At 44.6% G+C, this 23,823-nt stretch overlaps 2 protein-coding genes across 9 annotated transcripts in view; both read left to right on the top strand.

Annotated features, from left to right (window-relative positions):
* The window catches only part of DYRK1B (dual specificity tyrosine phosphorylation regulated kinase 1B), a 21,245-nt gene extending 12,978 nt beyond the window's left edge, over window positions 1-8,267 (top strand). For 7 of the 8 annotated variants that reach the window (XM_079799448.1, XM_079799446.1, XM_079799444.1 and 4 more), the window contains one exon: window positions 41-8,267. The gene's annotated coding sequence lies outside the window, so the exon portion shown is untranslated. The remainder of the gene's footprint in view (window positions 1-40) is intronic. The other variant, XM_079799442.1, reaches the window with a different exon arrangement.
* Window positions 7,540-23,823, top strand: LOC307092513 (uncharacterized protein; the record flags this gene model as incomplete). Its single annotated transcript, XM_079759786.1, has 7 exons — window positions 7,540-7,545; window positions 18,303-18,379; window positions 20,265-20,438; window positions 20,488-20,524; window positions 20,732-21,003; window positions 21,333-21,796; window positions 23,362-23,823. The coding sequence occupies 7 exons, from the start codon at window positions 7,540-7,542 to the stop codon at window positions 23,526-23,528; spliced, it is 1,197 nt and encodes a 398-aa protein (XP_079615912.1). The 3' UTR covers window positions 23,529-23,823.

The following is a 23,823-nucleotide window of genomic DNA, read 5'->3' as shown; positions in this document are numbered from 1 at the left end:
TTGATTGTTTGAATGGACGATTGGACATTTAGCATATTAGGCTTTTATTATATAGGATGGATGGGTGGATGATTTCAGAGCTCAGATCCTGATCCCAGCATCCTAGAGACTCTGTCAATTCCCTTTCCACAGAGCTTTAAGGAGCTGCCTTAAAATTTTTCTGAGGTCTCAGACATTCAGCAAATGTTTTCATCTTGCCTCAGCTTTGTGCTCAGCATTGGGAAGACAGCAGAGAACAAAATAGTTTCCTTGCTCCCAAAGAGCTCACGGTCTTGGGTGGGGGGTTCAGCTCATCAACTAATCACACAATATGAAATTACAGAGAAAGGTAGGAAGTGCTATAAGAGCACTTGGCAGGAAATCTAATCTGGACCCTAGAAGTGAGGTTTGAGGTGATCTGAAGGAGTAGGCATTAACTCCATTAAATCTGGTTGTGTGTGTGTGTGTGTGTGTGTGTAACATGGTTGGAACCTAGAAGCTGACAGGGAACAAGAGATAGACCACGTAGATCCTGTAAGGAGTGTGTGTCCTTACCCCATGTGTAGTGGGAAGCTGTAAAAGAATTTTATTTTTTAAAATTTTTAACTGATTTTTGGAGAAAGAAGAAGGGAGAGGGAGTGTAAGAGAAACTTCCATGTAAGAGTGAGACATCGATCAGCTGCCTCCTGCATGCTCCCTATCGGGGATCAAGCCCGAAACTTTGGCATGTGCCCTGACCCAGGATCAAATGGCAACCTTCGGTACATAGGATGATGCCCAACCAACTGAGCCACACTGACCAGGGCAAGACTTTTAAATAGTGGAAAGAGGCATGGTCAGTTATAAATGTTAACAGATCTCTTAGGCTGTTGTGTGGGGAATTGACAATAGGGGATTATGGGTTGAAGTAGAGGCCAGTGATGAGGCTGTTACTATGAGATTAAAGTAGCTGCTGCTAATGAAGGCCACCCATTCTTTGCTGGGGTTTTTTCCATTAGAAGGTAAAGTCTCCTCCTCCTTTAATCTGGCCTGACCTGTGACTTGTTTTACCAATAGGGTGTAGTGAAAGTGATGCAGTTGGGGAGGCCTGGGCCTTTAAGAGGCCTGGCAGCTTGTGCTTTCGCTCTCTTGGAGCCCTGGGCTTCTGTATAAAGAAATGCAGCTACGCTGCTGGAGAGAAATGTGGAAAGAGGCCCGGCCAGCCCCTAGCTGTTCCCCTGTTTTAGCTGATGTGGTAGACATGAGTGATGCCATCTAGCCCAGCTCCCAGCTGACAACATCTGGAGTAGGGATGAGCCATCCTGACTTGAATTTGATTCTCAGTGAGATAGGAAGAAATCAGAGCATTTTGAGCTGAAGAGTGATGTGATACTAATAGGATTCCTCTGGCTGCCATGTGGACACAAGGATAGAAGTGGACTCCAGTGAGGAGGCTACTGCACTAATCCAGCCAGAGATAGTGGTGGCTTAGCTTGATGAGTAGTAGTGGAGGTGGGAGGTGTGGTCGGATTTGGGATATAATTTGAAGGATGAGTAGGCAGGATTTGGGGTATAGGTGTGGGGTGAAAAAGAGGAATCAACAACCAAGGGTTTTAGCCTTAGCAGAGGAAGGAGGGAATGCCAGTAACTATATGGGGAAGACTAAGAGAGGCTGTGGACGTGGATGTAGTAAGCATCCCAGGGGACTTGCTGAGCAAGCAGTGGAATCTAGGAATCTGGCATTCAGGGGTGAAATCTGGACTGGAGATGTAATTTGGGTAGTCATTGGCATTTTTGTGGTATGAAGGCCCAGATGAGGTCACTAAGGTAGGGAGTATAGATGGAAACAAGGTCTGGGAGTTAGGGCAGGGAGGTCCATGAGGAGGTTGCTGCCATAATCTAAGTGAGAGGTGATGGTGGCCTGGACGAGGGCAGGGACAGTAGTGAACAGTCATCTGGATACATTTGTTGTTGTTGTTGTTGTTAATCCTCACTCGAGGACATTTTTTCATTGATTTTGAGAGAGTGGGAAAGACAGAGAGAAACATCCATGTGAGAGAAATACATCAACTGGTTGCCTCCTGCATGAGCCCCGACCAGGACCTGGGCCAGAGAGGAGCCTGCAACCAAGGTACGTGCCCTTGACCGGGATCAAACCCGGGGCCCTTTGGTCCGCAGGCCAATGCTCTGTCCACTGAGCCAAACCAGCTCGGCTGGATACATTTTGAAAACAGAACTGACAGTGGATTGGTTGTGGGCGATGATGGAAAGAAACGGACAAGGGCCTCGTGAGAACAGGATAGAGTCAGAACACGGGGCAGTGACTCTTCTTTCCTCCTGGCCCTGGCACTGTGGTCTCGCCTCTCTGCATCTGCTGCTTCCTCTGTTTGCAGGCAGCTGGGCTGGCCCTGGGTCACTCTTGCCCTGACTCCATGTGACATTCCAGTGCAGTGCCCACAGCTCCTCTGTCCCCATTCCAAATTCCCCGGACAAGAATCACATTGCTGGGGTTGGCTCTCAAGCTCTGCTCAGCCTGCTATAGCTGGGGGGTGAGGAGTTTCTGCAGGGGTGTCTGTCTGCTGGGAAGGGCTGTGGACTGGGCACCTCAAATAGTCACCAAGTGTTTCTGACAGTTGGTGTATTGGGGGCAGGAGTGTGTGTGTGGATGTTTTGGTACGTGGGTGGGTGAGACTTTATTTATGTCGCCTCAGATGGGTGAATGGGGTAGGAGAGATGAGGACGTTGGGCTCTGGCAGGCTCTGAGCCCAGAAGGGTTAGGGTTACGTTGGGAGAAGTGATGGGGATCCAACACAGCTTCTGCCTGCCATCGTAGTCAGGAAGACAGACATTCTTCACTCCTCACTTGAGAGAGACACAGCAATGACTGAGACAGCCTCCACCCTGCCCTCTGAGAGCACCCGTCAGGTGGGGGAGACACCCCCTCACCAGACGGGGATCAGGGAGGGCCAGGATGGCGGGAGTTACAGGGTGCTGTTGGAGCCCAGAGGAAGTATTTGAGCTAGTCTAAGGTATCAGGAAGGACTTCCTGGAGTAGAGAACACAGGAGGTGAGATTTGAAGAGTCAGATGAAGGGAGTTTGGGTCTCTACAGGTGATGACTTTTAGCCAAGTCAGTAAATACTTAAATAATTTTTTTATATTAAATAATTTTAGATTTACAGAAAAGTTGCAAAGAAAATACAAAAGATTTCCCATATACCCTGCAATACCCTGCACCCAACTTCCTCTAAAGTTAACATCTTACATATTTATGGTACATTTTTCAAAAGTAGGAAATTAATGTTGATTAGTATTCTAACTAAACTCCAGATTTTATTCATATTCTACCCGTTTTTCACTAATGTTCTTTTTCTGTCCCAGGATCCAATCCAGGACACCATGTTGCATTTATTCGCCATGTCTCCTTGGTCTCATCCAGTCTGTGACAGTTTCTCGGTCTTTCCTTGGTTTTCATAACCTTGACAGTTTTGAGGTGTACTGCCCCTCAATCTGGGTTTCTATAATATTTTTCTCATGGTTAGAGAGGGATTATAGGTTTGGGGAAGAATGCCACTCAGCTGATATTTACCTGGATCACTACTTTAAGGCGGTGTCTATCAGGTTTCTTAAGTATAATGTTACTGGTTTTCCCTTTTCTTACTCTGTTTGTTAGAAGCAAGTAACGAAATCCAGCCCACACTCAAAAAGAGGAGAATAAAGCTCCAGTTCTAGTAGGGAAAAATATAAAAGAATTTGTCATAATTAGTAAGTATGGGAAGATACTTTGAGACTGTGCAAATGTCCTGATTCTCCTCAAAGTTCCACCCATGGTTTTTAGCATTCATCATGGATCTTGCCTGAGACAATTATTACTGTGGTATTCTAGTGTTCATTTTCTACTCCCCTCATTTCTTCTACATTTACTATTTAGAATTCTTCTGCAGGAAGGTTTGTCTCTTCTACCCCATTTATTTTATTTGTATAATCACTCATTTTTATCAGTATGGACTCATGGATATTTATTCTTTGTGTATAATCCAGTACTATCATAATTAATTTTTTCACTCCAATTATTTCCCTTTTGGCCATAGGGGCTCTTTCAGGTTGGTTCCTGTGTTCTTTATTTATTTTTTCTTGAGTACCTACCTCCTTACTCTCTGGCATTGTAAGATGATTCAGGCTTATCTTGCATTTTCCCTGCCCCAGCCATGGAATCAGCCATTTCTCCAGGGAGCCCAGGTTCCTTTTATTGGAGAAAGGTATTAGAAACCAAGGTCTGGGCACTGAGTACGGTCATTGCTACTGGGGTGTCACTGTTTCTAGTCCCTCTTAGCTGACAGAGCTAGGAAATATACGTATGTGTTCAAATCCAGGTATGCACACACATCTGTATTTCTGTGTGTGTATGTATAGATAGATATAGCTATCTGTATAAATGTATATATATATAATATATATGTATGTATGTGTGTATATATATACATATATACATATATATACACACACACACACACATATATATATATATATATATATATATATATATATATATATATATATAGGTTAATCTTCACCTGAGGACATTTTTCTATTGATTTTCAGAGAGAATGGAAGGGAGGGGGAGAGATAGAGAGAGAAATATTGGTGTGAGAGAGACACATCGATTGGTTGCCTCCCGCATGTGCTCCAAACAGGGGATCAAGCCTGCAACCAAAGTACATGCCCTTGACCGGAAACGAACTCTGAACCCTTCAGTCCACTGAGCCAAACCGGCTAGGGCAATACTGATATTTCTGACTCTAATCCAGCCCTAAAAGGTTCATTCTCACCTTCCCTCCTTGCTTTCTTTGTAACTTCTTTCTCTGACAATAAGAAACTTGGCTCATTGGGCACTTTTTTAGGCTCACTTACTGACCATCTTGGCAAAAACTGGCAGTGTTAGCCATTCCCTTCTACAAAACACTCTCCCTTTGGTTTCTCTGACACTGCTTTCTCCTGATTTTCTTCCTATGTCTTGCTTCTTTACAAGAAGTTCCTGTTGTCGCTGATCCCTTAAATGTGGGGGGAGCTCTTCTCAACTCCCACCCCTGGGCCATCTGAATCTCTTTTATGGTTGGTTTGCTGTCTCTGTGCTGGCGATGCCCACTCTGCCCTAAACCCCTGCGTCTTCCCTGGGCCCCAGTTGTGAGTGGCCTCATGAGGGCACCGTTCCCTTTCCCCTTCAGCCTGGGTGATCTCTGGGTCCTTAACACGCACTATATCCCAAATTGCTAACCTACTCCTCTCAGTCTCTATCTCAGGGGTTACCCCAGGCTCTCAGAGAGCACTGGGCTTCATCTTTGATGCCTCCTTCCCCATACCCACCCCCCCAGCCCTACCCATCAGCCTCCACAGATTGTCCACTAGGACTCCTGGATGGCTCCCATCTGCCCCCTTCTTGCCGTCATGGTCCCACCTTGGCCACATCCTGTCCTCTCCCACCTTGTCTCTGCCTGCCCTCCTCCTTGGCCTCTGGCTTCCCATCTCTCCCTGTAACCCACCCCCACTTGGCAGTGAGAGGGATATTTGTGAAACACAAATCTAATCATGCCCTCCTGCTTCAATACGTTCCATGTTTCTCCAGTGTCCTTAGGATAAGGTCCTACCTCCTGGTACTGAAGGCTTGGGGTGATCTGGGCCCTGACCATCACCATCTCAGCCTGTCACTCTGACTGCCTAAGCTCTAGACCCACTGAACTTCTTTGTTTTCTTGAACATGACCAATGTGCTCACCTAGGTCTCTACATAGGTCTTCACCCAGCCCCAACAGTCTTCAGCTCAACCAGCCCTGCCCACCCACTTTCTTCCCACTCATGTTATTTTGAAACAGTCCCCAGACAGCACCATCTGTAAGGATGATGAATACAGTATAACCAGTGGTTATTACTGAGTGTTGGAAGTTGGTGTGTGGGGTAGCTTTACTTTAAAACAATTTTTGCAATGAACATGTTTTTATTTATTGCTGACAGTATTACAGATATTCCCCTCAATGAACATGTTTTCATTGAACACTAATATAACACCAATAGCTGTTGTGGGAGAAAATTTAAATTAGAAAAAAAAATGTCATGTGTTTGAGTTTAAGAGAAAAAGCCTTTTAGGAATCATTTTATTTAAAAATTCTACAGAGGCAAGAAGAGCGTAGAGGTTTGTTGTCTGTACACACTGTAACCGAGTGCTAGAAGGTGAGAGTGCTGGAATGTACTTTGAAGGAGCGCTTGTAAGCTTCCTTTTGAGTCACATCCACAGAGGGGATTTTCTACCATGAATTTTCATAATTATCACTGTAAATGTGACTTGTGTAATTTGTCTAGTGTCTTACAAGCATTGGGAACAACTGAGTTATATAAAAGGATTTTGATATGTAGAGGAATCTTTGATGTTGGGAGAATCTTTGTCTTCTGCTATGATGTCAGTGACTATTGGGAGAGTGAATTTAGGGTAAGGCAACTAACTGTGAATGCACCCACTTTGAGACATTTTGTGGTTTTAAATCTGGCTAGCATGTGCTTTAATGATAACTGCCAATATCTGCCCGACGCCTTTTTCATGCCCGGCCTGTTCCAAGCCCATTCCATGGATTGATTCAGTAACCCTCATACAGGCTTTAGGAGGCAGCTACTATTCCTTTCCCAGTGTTTCGTGAGAGGCATTTAGAGCTTAAATCAAACGCTTCAGGTTCCATAGCTAGTAAGTGGCAGTCCTAGGACTAGAACCCAAGAGTCTTGGTTGGTTCCATTGTCTGTGCCTTTAACCGCCTTCCTCCTGGATGCCATTCTTAAAGGAGATGTTCACATTTCTGATGTTGCAGTTTCTTCTTTGGGGAAGAAGAGCTTACTTCTCCAGCTGCTAAAAATCTCTTTTCAACATCCCCAATTATTTGTAAAGAAGAACACTTTTAACTATTTTTTTAGGGAAAATTTCAAAACCACACAAAAGCAGAGAGAAGTCTAATGAAGGCCTATGTCCCCATCACCCAGCTTTGACAATTACCAGCATATGGCAATTCTTGTTCCATTTATATCCTGCACACTTTTTCTCCTCTGCTCAGTTATTTTAATGCAAATCCACATGTTTTATTAAAAGACATTTTCTTTAGAGAAAAGGAAACCTACAATTCCTTGCCCCAAGTCCTCCCCCTGCTGGCAAATTGACCGCCTTCCCTCTCCCTCATTTTCCAAATGCAGACAGATCTGTGTGATCCTATCACCTGGCTCGGTCCCTGGCTTGTTTCCGGGAACCCTGTCCTTCAGGCGTTGATCCCCGTTGCTCTGAAGCCTGAAAATGATCCTTCTCAGTGACCATGGACAGGCTGGTGCTGCTTGGCAGGCTCCTCGCCTGCAGTGGGACATTTAATCTGCTCATGGCCTTTTGCCCTAATCATGCTCTCTTTATGTATTTGGGTTATTTTCGGGATGCCCCCTCCACTCAAAACCAGGTCAGGCCACCTGTAATACTCCTCGCACACTTTACATTATGTTTATGATGGTCAGAATGAAATAGGGATTTGGATACTTACCTATATTAATTGCCTGAGAGCTCCATGAGGGTAGGTATCAGGTCTGTCTTCATCCCTCCTGTGTCCCCAGCATCACCCAGTGCAGGGCCTGGCACTCACTAGGTGCTCAGTAACAGTGATGAATGAATGAGTGATTGCCAAGGTCAATAGCTGCGCTTTTGTCATGAGGGAAATAGTAAGCCACAGAATGTTTTAGGCAGAACTGGACCCATTTTTTTTTCTTCAAACTAATGTGCATACAAATTCCCTGGGATCTTGCTAAACTGCAGATTGTGAGTCAGTGGGTCTGGGGAGAGGCCTGAGATTCTGCATTTCTAATAAGCTCCCAAGTCATGCCAGTGTTTGGAGCAGCAAGGGTCTTGCTGTGCTGTTCAGTCCAGCAGCCAGTCCCATGTGACTGTTGAGCACTTGAAATGTGGCTAGTGTGAATTGAGGTGTACTTCAAGTGTGACATACCCATCGGATTTCAAAGACTACTACAGAAAAGAATGTAAAGTATCTCAATTTTTATATTGATCACATGTTAATATGGTAATATTTTGGATATATCGAATTAAATAAAACATTATTAAAATTAACGTGTGTGTGTTTTTTCATGTGCCTACTAGAAAATTCAAAATTACATTGGTGGCTCCTATTTCTATTGGCTAGTGCTGGTCTAGAACACTCCAGACTCCTTTTTACCTCCAAGCATTTATACATACTTTTCCCTCTTTTCGGAGTAACTCTCTTTCTCACAACTTCCTTCTCACAAATAATGTCACACCATCCCCCAGGGTTTGTCAGTGTTTGTTCCGGGCTCCCAACAGTCTTTGGGTTCCCTCTTCTCAGCCCTGACCATCTGTGGTGTCGGCATCTGTATGTCTGTCTCTCTCTTTAGATGGGTAAACCCACGAGGATGGGGACAGAGTCCGTTTTGGTCATCACTGTCACCAGAACTTGGCACAGAGTCAGGTTTACTGACTGAGTTAAGAAATGCTGAGGAAGACGTGGGTCCCGCACATTTTACAGCTCTTGACATGGACCGTGAAGCCGGCCTCCCCTGGAGGCTTGTTTGATGAGCCCCGACACCATGGTAGCATTTGGAGCTGCTTTCACTGTTTGGCCGGGTGCGCAGCAGGCATGTTGTGGATCTCACCAGTCTGAGCGCCGTTACTCTCTGCCTCTGTCCCTAGCCGCCCTCCCTTGGGATTTGTCTTCTGCCAATGGCACGTTTCTGAAGGGGATTTTTTTTTTTATAATTTATATCATCTGTTGTTAGTCCAACACAGATTTTGATATTATTCCCGTTCTGAGATTTCCCTTTTTCAGAAGACTCCATATAGGATGATACTCTTCATAAAGCTCAAAACCAAGCACAAGCAAACATTGTTTAGGCATGCAAACATATGTGGTCATAAAGGTTTGAGGACTTCTGATCTGGAGTGGTGGGGGGCTCATAAACAGGACAGTGTGCCTTCCCCAAGGTCCTGAGGGAGTGTGGGGTGTAATGAGTGGTTTTCTGGAGGAGAGGATAGTAAAGCTAAGATGTGAAGGATAAATAAGTCTGGGCTTTCCTGTGCAGAGATCCCAGAAATGACATTGTGGAATAGTTTAAAACATTGTGCAACTGGTTGTAAGCAGCATCCAGATAAAGAAACAGAGCATTAGTGGCCCCAAAGTCCTCTTCATGCCCCCTCCTAGTCATTACCTCCCCGTGGCATATTATAGTTTCCCAAAATGACCGTCACCCATTCCACAGTCTCTTCTTCATGGCACTCTCACATCAAAAGGTGGAGTCTGTCCCTGGCTGGTGTGGCTCAGTGATTAGAGTGTTGGCCCACCCAACCAAGAGTCTGGGGTTCAACTCCCATTCAAAGGCATGTACTGGGGTTGAGGGTTTGTTTCCCACCCCCGGTCGGGGTGTGTGTGGAGGCAACCAAGATGTGTTTCTCTCACATCCATGTTTTTCTCTCCTCTCTCCCTCCCCCTCACCCCTCCCTTCTACTCTAAAAATCAATGAAAAAAATATCCTGGGGTGAGGATTAAAAAAAAAAAAAAAAAAAAAAGATGGGAGTCTGTGACCACTCCTCTTGATCCCGGGCAGTATGGCAAAAATGACATCCGAGGCTGAGTCACAAAAGACAGTATGGCTTCTGCCTGTTTTTTCTGGAAATGCTCACCTTTGGAACTCAGCTGCTGTGCTGTGAGGAAGCCCTGACCATGTGGATAGTTAATGGATGAGCATTTTGGCCAATAGCCAGAATCAACTGCCAGATGTGACTGAGGAAGCCTTCAAGCTGACCCCAGCTCCAGCCACCATCTGATGTAACTGCATGAGAAAGTCCAAGAGGAAATCATCTGTCTGAGCTCACCCAAATCCCAGAAACTTGAGTGATAATAGTGTTTAATTATCATTGTTTTATTTATTTGTTTGTTTAATATATTTTTACTGATTTCAGAGAGGAAGGGAGAGGGAGAGAGAGAGAGAAACATCAATGATGAGAAAGAATCATTGTTCGGCTGCCTCCTGCACGCCCCCCTACTGGGGACTGAGCCTGCAATCCGGGCATGTGCCCTTGGCTGGAATCGAACATGGGACCCTTCAGTCACCAGGCCAACGCTCTATCCACTGAGCCAAACTGGCTACAGCGTAGTTATTGTTATATGTCAGTAAATTTAGAGAGGCTTCTTATGCTGCAATAGATACTGGTACACCCCAGACTCCAGGGGTAACCACCATGCTAACTGCTAGCACATTGATTATTTTTGCCTGATTCTTTACTGTATGTAAAGGAGATAATAAAATACATCAACCTCCAGGTTTTTTCTTTTACCATGATTGCTATGCTTGGGCCCATCTTATGCGATTTTAATGAGTGGGTATACATTTTGGTTTCTGGGGCTCTGTCCTTTGAGGGTGGTGTAGTGAACATGGGTTATATTGGCCTTTCCAACATCTATTCCATTTATTGGTTACAGCATCCCAATCCTCCCCCCCACCCTACACACACACACACACACACACACACACACACACACACACACACACACACACTTTTGGTCTGTGTGTTGCTCTGAATCCACCAGCTGACTCTCCAGGGATTAGCTCATAACCCAGGCCCAACTAATGAGAATCTTCCATCTCACTGACCACAGTGATTGTTCAGAAAGGATACTGTGACCCAAGGGTCCTGGCCAATGAGAGCCTGGGTGGGCTTATGCTGAGATAGTAAGGAAGGGTAGAATCTAATGTCAAACCTGCTAAGGCGCTACTGTGAGGGGCAAGCTTGCCTGACAGCAAAGACAATACAGAAAGGAAGGCAGAGTTGAGAGATGAATAGACTAAAAGAATTCTTCTACCTCCTCAACCCTGGGTCCAGCTGTGCCTGAAGAGAAACTTACCTGTTTCAACAGATGAGCTTACAAATATATAGTTCCCTTCAGTCAGTTTCAGTTGGGTTTTCTGTCATTTGCAGCTAGAAGGTATCTATACACATGGACTTTCTCAAAAAACAAACAGAACAGAAAAACCCAGACCCATCCACATTCCCATTTGCTGGACTAATTCCTCATGTGTAAAAGACAGTATAACATAGTACAGAAGTTCTCATATGTGGGATCTGGACCAGGAACATCAGCATCACCTGGGGCCTTGTGAGAAATGCAAATTCTTGGACCCAGCTTTAGTGAATCACAAATTCAGAATAGGTTCCAGCAAGTGTGTTTTAAGAAGCGTTGCTGGGCTACGTGCTAAAGTTGGAGCATCGCTGCAGCAGATAAGAGCACAAGCTTGAGGTTCACTTTTCATCTCTACCTCTGTCTGGCTCTCTGGTTTTAGGTAAGTTGCTTAACTTATCCTGCTTACCATTTCCCATCTGTAAAATGGTGTATTTTCTATGATATCTGGACCAATGACTTTAGCAAGGTGAATCACTCAGAATAATGTGTGGCACATAGTCCATGTTCATTAAGGTTAGATGCAGGGTTCCCAACCTTGGTTGGCTATTAGAATAACCTTAGAATCACCTCTGGGACCTCGCCTCCCCCGTCCCCCTCCCCCAATTTCTGCTTCTCATGAAGGAAAGCTGGGAAGCTGAATTTCTAACAAGTTCCACGGTCAAGCTAATGCTGCTAGTCTAGGGGACCCCACTTTGAGAACCACTGAGTTAGATATTACTACTGCTCTCCAGCTCCCCTTCTAGTGGCTCTGCAGTCACCTCAGGTGCTCTGGAATCACTTTTTCCGCTGACTCAGGCCTCTGCCTTCTCCGCTCCCTCCCCTCTGGCATCATCTTTGATAGATGAATTCTCTATGCTGGTAACTGGAGCTCTGAGCACAGCCTTCCTCAGAGAGTAGCCCCAGCTTCCACCTGTTCAGGGTACCTGATTGATGGTTCCTTCAACCACAACTCTTCAGAACTGCCTCCAGCTTTCTTATATAAGCAGACACTTCCCTCCTTACTTCTGGGAGGCTGCAGTTGCCTCCTCGTTTCTGATACTAGCTGTCCACTCCAACCCCCATCACTTCACTCACTTCCCCATCACAGGCATTTCTGTAATTTGCTAATAAAAATGGCTTTAAATGCAGGGCAAGCCAAGCCCCCTCCAACATACTCCTCTGCAACTTGGCCTGCTAGCTCAAGCAACAAGGTCAATGTGGCTGGAGCTGACATTGAGACAGAGGATGGCAGGAAATGAGGTCAGAGAGATGGTCAGAAGACTGTACAAGACTTTCTATGTCATGAGCAGAGATTGGACTCTATCCTGATAGTGGGAAATTTTTAAATCACACACATGTAGCCACCACATCAGTAAGAAATGGATTTGCCAGTCAAACCATTCTTACATTTGTGGGTCCTGGACCATACCCTTCTCTTCCCATTTCTATCTACATATTGAATTCTTTAGGAGTCATCCATGCATATATGTGGACACCCTAATCTGCATGTTGGAGCTTGATCCATCTCCCAAAATCATTTCTTGTCCGCTCCTTGGGCCTACAGGTATGCACACCAGCATGACCTATTTTGGTTATAGGGTGCAAGATTGACTGGGGAGAGACCCACACAGGTAACTGGACGCAGGTTCAGGAACACTTAAATAGGGGATTCTAGAGAGTTGGGTTCTCTGAGCTTGGTCTAGAACAGCATTGTCCAAGAAGATAGCCATTAATCACATGTGGCTACTTAAATTTAAATGAATTAAAATATAAGTTTAAAATGTATTTCCACAGTTACACTAGCCACATTTTAAGTGCTCAGTAGCCACATTTGGCTACTGTCTATCATATTGGACAGTGCAGAAATAGTACATGTCTATCTAGAACTTTCAATAGAACTTTCAAATGTTCTATTGGACAGTGCTGGTTATGAAGGAGACGTGGTATGGGTTCAGTAAGACAGGAAAGTATCACCCCTACACTGGAAAAAAAGAAGACAACAGACAAAGCTTTCAAAGTAGTCACTATAAATATGTTCAAACAACTAAAAGTAATAATGATTTAAAAATAAAAGAAAGATATAATAATGACTTGTCAAATTGCAAATATCAATAAAAAGTTAAGCATTATAAAATAGAAGCAAATGAAATCTGGAGCTGGAATGTACCATAACTGAAATGAAAAATTCACTAGAGAGGCTCAGTAGTAGATTTGAACTGACAGAAGAAAGAATTAGCACACTTGTCAATAGATATTATGCAATCTAAAGAATTGAAAGGAAATTAATAGACACAAATGAACAGAGCCCCAGAGAAATGCAGGACACCATTAAGAAAAACAACATACATGTGATGGGAATGCCAAAAGGAGAGGAACAAGAAAAAAGCCAAAAAATTATTTTAAGAAACAATTGTATTGCCTGGCTGGAGTGGCTCAGTTGGTTGAGTGTTGTCCTGTGCATCAAAAGGTTGCTGTTTCAATTCCTGGTCAGGGCCCATATCTGGGTTGTGGGTTCGATCTCTGGTTGGGGCATGTATGGAAGGTAACCCATTGATGTTTCTCTCTTACATTAATGTTTCTCTCTCTCTCTTCTTCTCTCTAAGCATGTCCTCTGGTGAGGATTAAATAAATAAATGTATACAAACATACATATACATTTTGTTGGGCCTATAACATATAGAATTATAGTATAATTATCACTAATAGCACAAAGAAAGTATGTTGGAGCAAAGCTGTATCTAGCTACGGAGATGACTCCAGAGGGTAACTTGAAATAAACTAGAACAAATAAAGAGAACCAGAAGTGATAAGGTTAATATAACAAAAGCTGTAAGTATAAATTCTCTTATTTTTCCTGTCAGCCACTTTAAAAGACTTAAAATATATAAAGTAATAATTATAACAATGAATTCATGGTAATATTTATAGATTTAATGTGTCTAACAATAACACAACAAAATGGATAAGGTAGTCTATCTAGGAGCAATTTTTCTGTATTCCCTGGAATTAAGTTAGTATAAATCTGAAGGTCATTCTGATTAGTTAAGATGTATATGATAAGACCTAAGGACGGGTCCGGGGGGGGCCGCGGGCCCCTGGATCCGGGTGAGCCTGGCCCCGGGTCCGGGTGAGGCCGCGGGCCCCTGGATCCGGGTGAGCCTGGCCCCGGGTCCGGGTGAGGCCGTGGGCCCCTGGATCCGGGTGAGCCTGGCCCCGGGTCCGGGTGAGGCCGTGGGCCCCTGGATCCGGGTGAGCCTGGCCCCGGGTCCGGGTGAGGCCGTGGGCCCCTGGGTCCGGGTGAATCAGTGCCCCTGGGTCCGGCCGAGACCAAACCAGAGGGAGTCGGACCTGCATTACCACCATTTGTCCACCATCCAGAGCTGAGGGGTCAGTGCCGACATGTACTCATAGGGAACTGGTGGACATTGATATTGGGTCTCAAAAGAACTGTTGGTCCAGAAAGAAACTCACTACAGACTGATTCATTTGCCTGTCAGCATAACTATTATTGCTCGTCACACATTCAATTCTTATAAGTATATCTCTAGTGACACATGATTTCGCTCATCTAGGGGAAATGATGAACAACATAGACTGATGAACAAGAACAGAACCAGAAACAAGGAGGCATCGATCGGACTATCGGGCCTCAGAGGGAGGATAGGGGAGGGTGGGGGGAGGGTGGAGAGATCAACCAAAGGTCTTGTGTGCATGCATATGAGCCTAACCAATGCTTAAGTTCAACAGAGGGTTGGGGCATCCAAGGGGAGGGGTGTGGGATGGGAATGGGGGGATGAGGACAAATATGTGACACCTTAATCAATAAAGAAATTAAAAAAAAAAAAGACCTAAGGAAATAACAAAAAAATCCTATCTAATAAACGAGTAATATGCAAATTAGCCATCACTCCGCTACACCCACCAACCAATCAGGAACAAATATGCAAATTAACCCCAACCAAGACGGCTGCGGCCACAGAGCGAGCAGGAGGGAGGCTTGGGTTTCCCCGGCAATGGAGGAAGCCAAGCTTTCCACACACCCTGGCAGGCCCAGGCCTCCACTCAAGGCTACAAAGTTTCAATTATAGAAGATAAATAAATCCCAACAAAATTGGCGGCAGCCACGGAGCTGGAGAGAGCAGGAGGCTAGGGTTGCCCCCGGCGATGGAGGAAGCCAAGCTCCCACAACCCTGGCCTGCCTTGGCCTCCACTACAAAGTTTCAATTATAGAAGATAAATAAATCCCAGAAAAAATGGCTGCGGCCATGGAGTAAGCAGGAGGCTTGGCTCCACTCAAGGCTACAAAGTTTCAATTATAGAAGATAAATAAACCCCAGATACCAGGGCCTCTGCTTGGGTCGCCAGGGGGCATAGCCGGCCTGAAAACCACCACAGGCCCCTCTCCCAGGCTACCCCACACCCCAAGGGAACCCCCACCCTGATCTGGCACACCCTTCAGGGCAAACCAGCTGGCCCCCACCCATGCACCAGGCCTCTATCCTATCCTATCTAATAAAAGAGTAATATGCAAATTGACCATCACTCCAACACACAAGATGGCTGCCCCCATGTGGTCAAAGATGGCTGCCCCCATGTGGACACAAGATGGCCGTGACAAGATGGCCAGCAGGGGAGGGCAGTTGGGAGGGACCAGGTCTGCAAGGGAGGGCAGTTGTGGGCGATCAGGCCAACAGGGGAGGGCAGTTGGGAGGGACCAGGCCTTCAAGGGAGGGCAGTTGAGGGTGATCAAGCCTGCAGGGGAAGGCAGTTAGGGGTGACCAGGTTGGCAGAGGAGGGAAGTTGGGGGCTACCGGGCCTGCAGGGAAGGGCAGTTGTGGGGGACCCAGGTCTGCAGGGGAGAGCAGTTGGGGGTGACCAGGCCTGCAGGGGAGGGCAGTTAGAGGCAATCAGGCTGGCAGGGGAGCAGTTAGGCATCAATCAGGCTGGCAGGGGAGTGGTTAGGGGATGATCAGGCTGGCAGGCAGAAGCAATTAGGGGCAATCAGGAAGGCAAGCAGGCAAGCAGTTGGGAGCCAGCAATTCTAGATTGTGAGATGGATGTCCGACTGCCTGTTTAGGCCTCATCCTACCTGGATCGGGCCTAAACGGGCAGTCGGACATCCCTTGAGGGGTCCCAGATTGGAGAGGGTGCAGGCTGGGCTGAGGGACACACACCCCCGTGCACGAATTTCATGCACCGGGCCTCTAGTCCTATATAATAAAAGTCTAATATGCTAAGTGTCTGGTCATCCAGTTGTCCGTTCAACCAATCAAAGTGTAATATGCTAATGATATGTTAAGGCAACTCAACTGCTCGCTATGACATGCACTGACCACCAGGGGGGCAGATGCTCTGACCAGTAGGTTAGCTTGCTGCTGGGGTCCAGCTGATTGGGACTGAGTGAGATGGGCCGGACACACCCTGGAGACCTCCCACGGTCCCTCCCCGGCTGGCCAACCTCCAGCATCCCTCCCGGGCCCCAATTTTCACTGGTGGGGTCCCTCAACCTGGCCTATGCCCTCTCACAATCTGGGTTGAGGGACCCCTCCCCCCCAGTGCATGAATTTTGTGCATTGGGCCTCTAGTTTAAAAATAAACCTTGACTCGCGCATGCACGATATATATAAAGCTCTCGCTAGTGCCAATCACACTCCTGTTTTAATTTTATAATACTATATTATATATACTATTTTGTCATGCAGTTTTTTGCAGTGACGTAATTACTGCATGAACCTTTCTTCTAATTAATTTTCTTTCAATGTGCATGCATCCATGCACCAGGCCACTAGTTCAACAATAATATTTTGGAACTTTCAATAATGGATAGAAAAATTAGGCAGCAGGTCAACAAAGGAAGTAGAAGACTTGAACAACACTATAAACCAAATAGATCTAACAGATATCATTAGAACACCAGAATATACATTCTCAAGTGCATATGGAACATTCTCCAGGGTAAACCATATGCTATGCCATAAAACAAACCTTGATAATTTAAAAGGATAGAGATAATGCAATATATTTTCTCTGATGACAATGGAATGAATTTAAATAACAACAAAGTAATTTAGGGAATTCACAGGTATGTGGAAATTATGATCTATTGGTACTCTCTTCAGTACCGATGGACCAAAGAAGAAATTAAAAGAGAAATTAGAAAATACTTTGAGAGAAAATAGAAATGAAGACATACTAAAACTTAAGAGATACAGCAAAAGCAGTGCTTCACAGGTAGTGACTGTTTAAGTAACTCTGTGCCTTTCCATGTGTATCATTGTGGTTCCTGGTGGGCAGAACTGGAGGTCTTGGGGAGAGTGGGTTTCCCAGGACTCCTCCCTGAGCATTAATGAGAGCAGAATGAGTCAGTCCTCAGATGCCTCTTCTCAAGAAGCCTGGGGGAGGTGAACTCAGACTGTGGGGCACAGGATCTCCTGTCTAGGTCAGCACACGGTGACCCCTGCTCCTGCCTCAGGTCTCCTCTCCCAGCCAGTCCTTCCTTTGTCCTAACAACAACAACAACAACAACAACAACAACAAAAGGTGAACCAGATCCTGGCTCTCTGGGGAAGGTGGTTGTGGGAATTGGTTTCAGAGAATGGATCACCTGAAGATGGAAGGAACAAAATCAACCTCAGTCCAGACAAAGCTAACAGTAGATACCAATGGACAATGTGTAGATTTCTTTAATTATTTGCTTCAATTACTGCCCCCCGACCCTGTGTGCAGGTACTGGCTGTGTCCTCAGTGACTTGTGCATGTACCTGAAAGAACATGCATGTCCTTGAAAATTCCTATGCGTATATAGCCCACACACGGGCGTCTCCTTTTCCATTATCATTGCCCTCTCTTTTAACAAATGGTTTTCATTGGAGTGAATATTTATAGTTTTATAGTTTTGTCTTGTCTTTAGAGTTTCAGATAGGAAATGGTCAGAGGGGGGAACTTCAGAAAGGGCTCTTTCCTTCTGCTAGGTCACCCCTCTTTAGACCCTATGCATACCAGTGATCAGGTTAAAGGTTTTACATCTATTAGCTCATGTGTTACTGAGAGCTCCCTCTGAAGTAGGAATTTCTGATAATCCTCCTTCTACTGAGGAGACGAAGGCAAGGATTCAAATAATTGATCTACGGTCTCACTGCTAGTAAGAGGTAAATTAGAACCCAGGAAGCCTGGTTCTTGAAAGCTTGCTTTCAATGACAATTCTCTCATTTCTTCACGGACACAGGGTCCTGACTGTGATGAGGTGGGGAGAAGGGGGCCCTCAGAGTTTGTCCTTTGATGTTTATCCTGCTTTGCCACTGGGTGTTGTAGGAGGGGGGACCACACCTGGCTTTGTCCCTCTCATCCACTCTCTTCTCCCATGGCAGGTCCCATACACAAAACTTTCATCCTTGAACATTGGTTCTTCAGTGACAATCAAAGGGACACCTGCCATGTCTTTCATGTGAGTACTCTGTAGCCTATGGTGGGGAAATGAAGAAGTGAGGTTATTTATTTTTTTGTTTTCTATTTTTTCTTTATTGATTAAGGTATTACATATGTGTCCTTATCTCCCCACTGCCCCCCCAACCCCCCACTCATGCCCTCACCCCCCTGGTGTCTGTATCCATTGGTTAGGCTTATATGCATGCATACAAATCCTTTGGTTGACCTCTCCCCCTTACCCCAACCCTCCCCTACCTTCCCTCTGAGGTTTGACAGTCTGATCGATGCTTCTCTGTCTCTGGAACTCTTTTTGTTCATCACTTTATGTTGTTCATTATATTCCATAAATGAGTGAGATCATGTGATATTTATCTTTCTCTGACTGGCTTATTTTGCTTAGCTTTATGTTCTCCAGTTCCATCCACGCTGTTGCACATGGTAAGAATTCCTTATTTTTTACCACAGTATAGTATTCCATTGTGTAGATGTACCACAGTTTTTTAATCCACTCATCTGCTGATGGGCACTAAGGCTGTTTCCAAATCTTAGCTATGGTAAATTGTGCTGCTATAAACATAGGGGTGCATATATCCTTTCTGGTTGGTGTTTCTAGTTTCTTGGGATATAATCCTAGAAGTGGGATCACTGGATCAAATGGGAGTTCCATTTTTAGTTTTTGAGGAAACTCCATACTGTTCTCCACCGTGGCTGCACCAGTCTGCATTCCCACCAGCAGTGCACGAGGGTTCCTTTTTCTCCGCATCCTCGCCAGCACTTGTTTGTTGATTTGTTGATGATAGCCATTCTGACAGGTGTGAGATGGTACCTCATTGTCGTTTTGATTTGCATCTCTTGGATGATTAGTGACTTTGAGTATGTTTTCATATGTCTCTTGGCCTTCCTTATATCTTCGTTCAGAAAGTATCTATTTAGGTCCGTTGCCCATTTTTTAAATTGGGTTGTTTATCTTCCTTTTGTTAAGTTGTGTGAGTTCCCTGTAAATGTTGGAGATTAAACCCTTATTGGTGATAACTTTGGCAAATATGTTCTCCCATGTAGTGGGCTTTTTTGTTGTTTTGCTGATGGTTTCTTTTGCTGTACAAAAGCTTTTTATTTTGATGTAGTCCCATTTGTTTATTTTCTCTTTAGTTTCCATTACCCTAGGAGCTGTATTGGTGAAGAAATTGCTTTGGCATATGTCTGAGATTTTGCTGCCTGTGGATTCCTCTAAGATTTTTATGGTTTCCTGTCTTATGGTTAAGTCTTTTATTTATTTTGAGTTTATTTTTGTGTATGGTGTAAGTTGATGGTCTAGTTTCATTTTTTTGCATGTATCTGTCCAATTTTCCCAACACCATTTATTGAAGAGACTGTCTTGAATCTATCGTATGCTCTTGCCTCCTTTGTTAAATATTAATTGAGCATAGTGGTTTGGGTCGATTTCTGGGTTCTCTATTCTATTTCATTGATCTATATGTCTCTTCTTGTGCTAGTACCAGGCAGTTTTAAGAACAGTGGCTTTGTAATACAACTTGATATCTGGTATTGAGATCCCACCTACTTTGTTCTTCTTTCTCAGGATTGCTGCAGCTATTCGGAGTCTTTTTTTATTCCAGATGAATTTTTGGAGAGTTCGTTCTAGGTCTGTGAAATATGCCATTGGTATTTTAAGGGAGATTGCATTGAATCTATAGATTTCTTTGGGTAGTATGGATATTTTAATGATATTGATTCTACCAATCCATGAGCACGGTATGTTCTTCCATCTGTTTATGTCTTCCTCTATCCCTTTTCTCAGTATCCTGTAGTTTTTCGAGTACAGGTCTTTTACCTCCTTAGTTAAGTTTATTCCTAGGATCTTATTTTATTTTATTTTTTTTTTTTTTTTTTTGGTTTGTGAGCAGCAGCCCCATGAGCAGCCTGCCCCCATCTGAGGAGCAGCAACTCACAAGCAGCCCACTCCCATCTGAGGAGCAGCAGCTGCCCAAGCAGCCTGCCCCTGCCAGCCAGAGGAGCCACCACTGCTGCAAACAGCGCCCACCAGAGGAGACGCCCCCAACTGAGGAGCAGTTGCTGCTGTGACCACCCGAGGAGCAGCCACCACCCGAGGAGCCACTGACACCCAAGGTGCAGCCCCTACACGACTCAACATCTAGATCCTTCGGTGAGAGCAAAAATGGGTAGACAAAGAAACCCCCAAAGGAAAGAAAAGGAGAAATCGCTAGAAAAGCAGCTAAGTAAAACGGAGGCATGCAATACATCAGAAAAATAATTCAGAGTAAGAGTCATACAGATCATAAACCAGATGGATGAAAAAATCAATAAATTATGTAAGAATCAAGAAGAAATAAAAAGTGATATAACTGCAATAAAAAACACCTTGGAAAGTTTCAACAGTAGACTAGGAGAAACGGAGGACCGAATTAGCGAATTAGAAGACAGGGAAGCAAAACACACCCAAACTGAACTGCAATTGGAAAAAAAATTAAAAGAGGTTATTGAAGCTTTGGAGATCAATTCATGCACGAGTGATACTGAAATGTGTAATTGGCATAATGGTAGCACAATGCAGTTGCAGTTCCTGGAGACCCATCCGGTGCCAGGATTAAACACCTACAGGATTAAACACCTGCATGTCTGTGGGTAAGTGTTGAAGTCTGGGGGCTGGGGTCACTCAAGCATTGGAGCTGAGGTTTATTATCAAGAGACACAGCAGTATTTCCAGGGCATGAAAAGTAGCACCAGGCCAATGACTGCTGCACAGTGTGAGACCTGGGCTAAGAGATGAGGCATCTCCCCAGCCTGGGCAGGACAAGCTGAAGCAGCCCCACAGGGACACGTACTGCAGTGTCTCCCAGGAAGGCCTTCCTTCCCCCAGGGGAGTTGGGAAGGGTGTATGTGTGTGTGTGTGTGTCGAATGTGGGCCCCATGAGGAAGGGTCCCGCTCCACATGCTGTGTGCTTTGCCTTCAGCATGCGCCCAGAACTGGAGGTGGATTTCCACACTGGAACTAAAGAGGACTCCGACATCGCCTTCTATTTCCGAGTGTACTTTGGCAACTGTGTGGTGATGAACAGCCGTCAGTTTGGGGACTGGAAATCAGAGGAGAAGTACGAAGGTATGCCTTTTGTGGATGGCCAACCATTTGAGCTGTGCATCTCGGTGCTTCAGAATGAGTACCAGGTGATTGTACCCAGGAGCATCCACTACATGGGCCCTAAGGGCTCCCAGAGGAGGACACAGCTCTCCCTGGCCTGGCCCCCAGAGTCCCTTGTGGTTCATCTCCTGCCCCTCTCATCACACAGCACCCTCTGCTTGTACTGCCAGGCTCAGGTCAAGATCAGCACAGATGCCTTATTCTCCACGGTGGAAAATGTCCTCCGTCTTCACTTGCAGCCATGTTTTCTACCTGTGCTATCATTCTTTCAGTTTTCAGGTAAGAGATTGTTAAAATATGCATACAAATAATTATAATTAGTTTAAAATTGAGTGTTTTCTACATTCCCAAGCCCAGTTTCTCCCTCCAGAACAACAGTTACTAGTCCCTTTATGCTCTTTACAGAGATATTATATGCTTATACAAGTCTATCATCCATCTAGCTAGCTAGCTAGCTAGCTAGCTATCTATCATCATGTATCTTTATCTGCTTTTATTTCTTTTTAAATAAATGATGTTATAAGTATTTCTAGAAATCACACATTGAAGACTAGAGTTTATTTGTTGTCCAAAAATGTACGTTACATGCCCTAGCTGGTTTGACATAGTGGATAGAGCATTGGCCTGCAGACCAAAGGGTCCTGGGTTCTGTTCAGGTCCTAGGGCACATATCTGGTCAGGGCGTGTGCAGGAGGCAACCAATTGATGTGTTTCTCTCACATAGATATTTCTCTCTGTCTTTCCCTCTCTCTTCCACTTTCTTTAAAAGTCAGTTGAAAAATATCCTCAGGTGAGGATTTTTTTAAAATGATAATAAAAAATAATAAAAATTGTATTAGAGAAATCATTCTACCTGTGATGTCCTCACATTATTTGATGTTCACCTAATATTCCAATAGAAGCATTCTCAGAACGATTTAACTTGACCCTTATTCATGCACATTTAGGTGGTTTCCATATTTTGCTCTCATGAATGAAGCTGTATTCTATATAACATTTTTCTCATTATCAACCTCCCAATGCTTATGTGAAAGGACAAATTCAGAAATATGGAATAGCTGGTTGAAAAAGTGTGTGCAATTTAAATTTGAAAAACTAAGAAAAAGTTGCCTTTTTTCCTTAGCCATGGTAATAAAGTGTATATTTAAAAATTCTGACCTTTCTAAATGGAGAAGCAAAAAATTAACATCTTATTATGATTGAAGCCAGGTATCTTTTCATATGCTTGTAAGCTGATTTAAATTATCCTCATTTAAAATCATAGGTACAATTCTACCTCTTTAAGAACACTGAAGCCCTAGCCGGTTTGGCTCAGTGGATAGAGCGTCAGCCCTCAGACTAAAGGGTCCTGGGTTCAATTCCAGTCAAGGGAACACACCTGGGATGCAAGCATGATCCCTGGCCCTGATATGTCTCCCTCGCATCGATGTTTCTTTCCCTCTCTCCCCTCTCCACTTCTACTCTGTCTAAAAAGCAATGGGAAAATATCCTCATGTGAGGATTTAAAAAAAACAAAAAGAAAGGATACAGACACTGAGGATTCATGAGACACAGTTCCTACTCACGAGAATCTTCTAAGCTAGAGAGAAGGCCTGGCAGACATAGACAATACAACAGAAAGTGGTAGCACTTCAGTGGAGGAATAAGAGAATCACAGAAAATAGAGCGAACAACTGTCCGAAATAGTCGCAAAATATAGGTTATAAAAAGAAGCACGTATACTGGCTTTTGAAGTGTGACGGAGAGTTTCTGGGTGGATGGTGTGTCTATAGGGCAGAAGTAGAAAGAAAGACGGTAAGTTTGTTTGGTGGCATACTGTATTTATGATACATTTTCCCTTCCAGATAAAGATAAATGGCCGTCAATGTTACACATTTTCCCATCGACTCCTGCCAAATACTGTGAAGATGATCCAGGTGTGGAGAGATGTCTCCCTGACTTCAGTGAGTGTCCAGTAGAGAAGGATGTGATCAGAATCCCCACTGTCAAGGAGATCCCTCCACCTAAGTGACGCTGTGATTCCCAGAGCTCGCTAACAACATGGGTTCTCACCTTCCCCCACACTTGGTCATTAAAACTCCTGAGAACTTAAAAAGATTTGCTTCGTGTTTCTGAGGGGAAAAAAGAGAAAAAAGATTAAGTGCTCAACACTAAGAGGGGCGTGAGAGTACTGTGGGAGAGGTCAAGGAATCAAAGAGGATAAATGTTTCTCGGACACAAGGAGTGAGGGACAGGGTCATGGGATGTCTGAGAAGACCTTGGTGATGATGTCCGTATGTAGTACTTAGGATATGTCAAACTCTGAA

This window comes from Cnephaeus nilssonii (assembly GCF_951640355.1).
Source record: "Cnephaeus nilssonii genome assembly, chromosome: 20".
Lineage (NCBI taxonomy): Eukaryota > Metazoa > Chordata > Mammalia > Chiroptera > Vespertilionidae > Cnephaeus > Cnephaeus nilssonii.
Note: the sequence above shows the minus strand (reverse complement) of the source record. Positions and strands in the feature narration are given on the sequence as shown.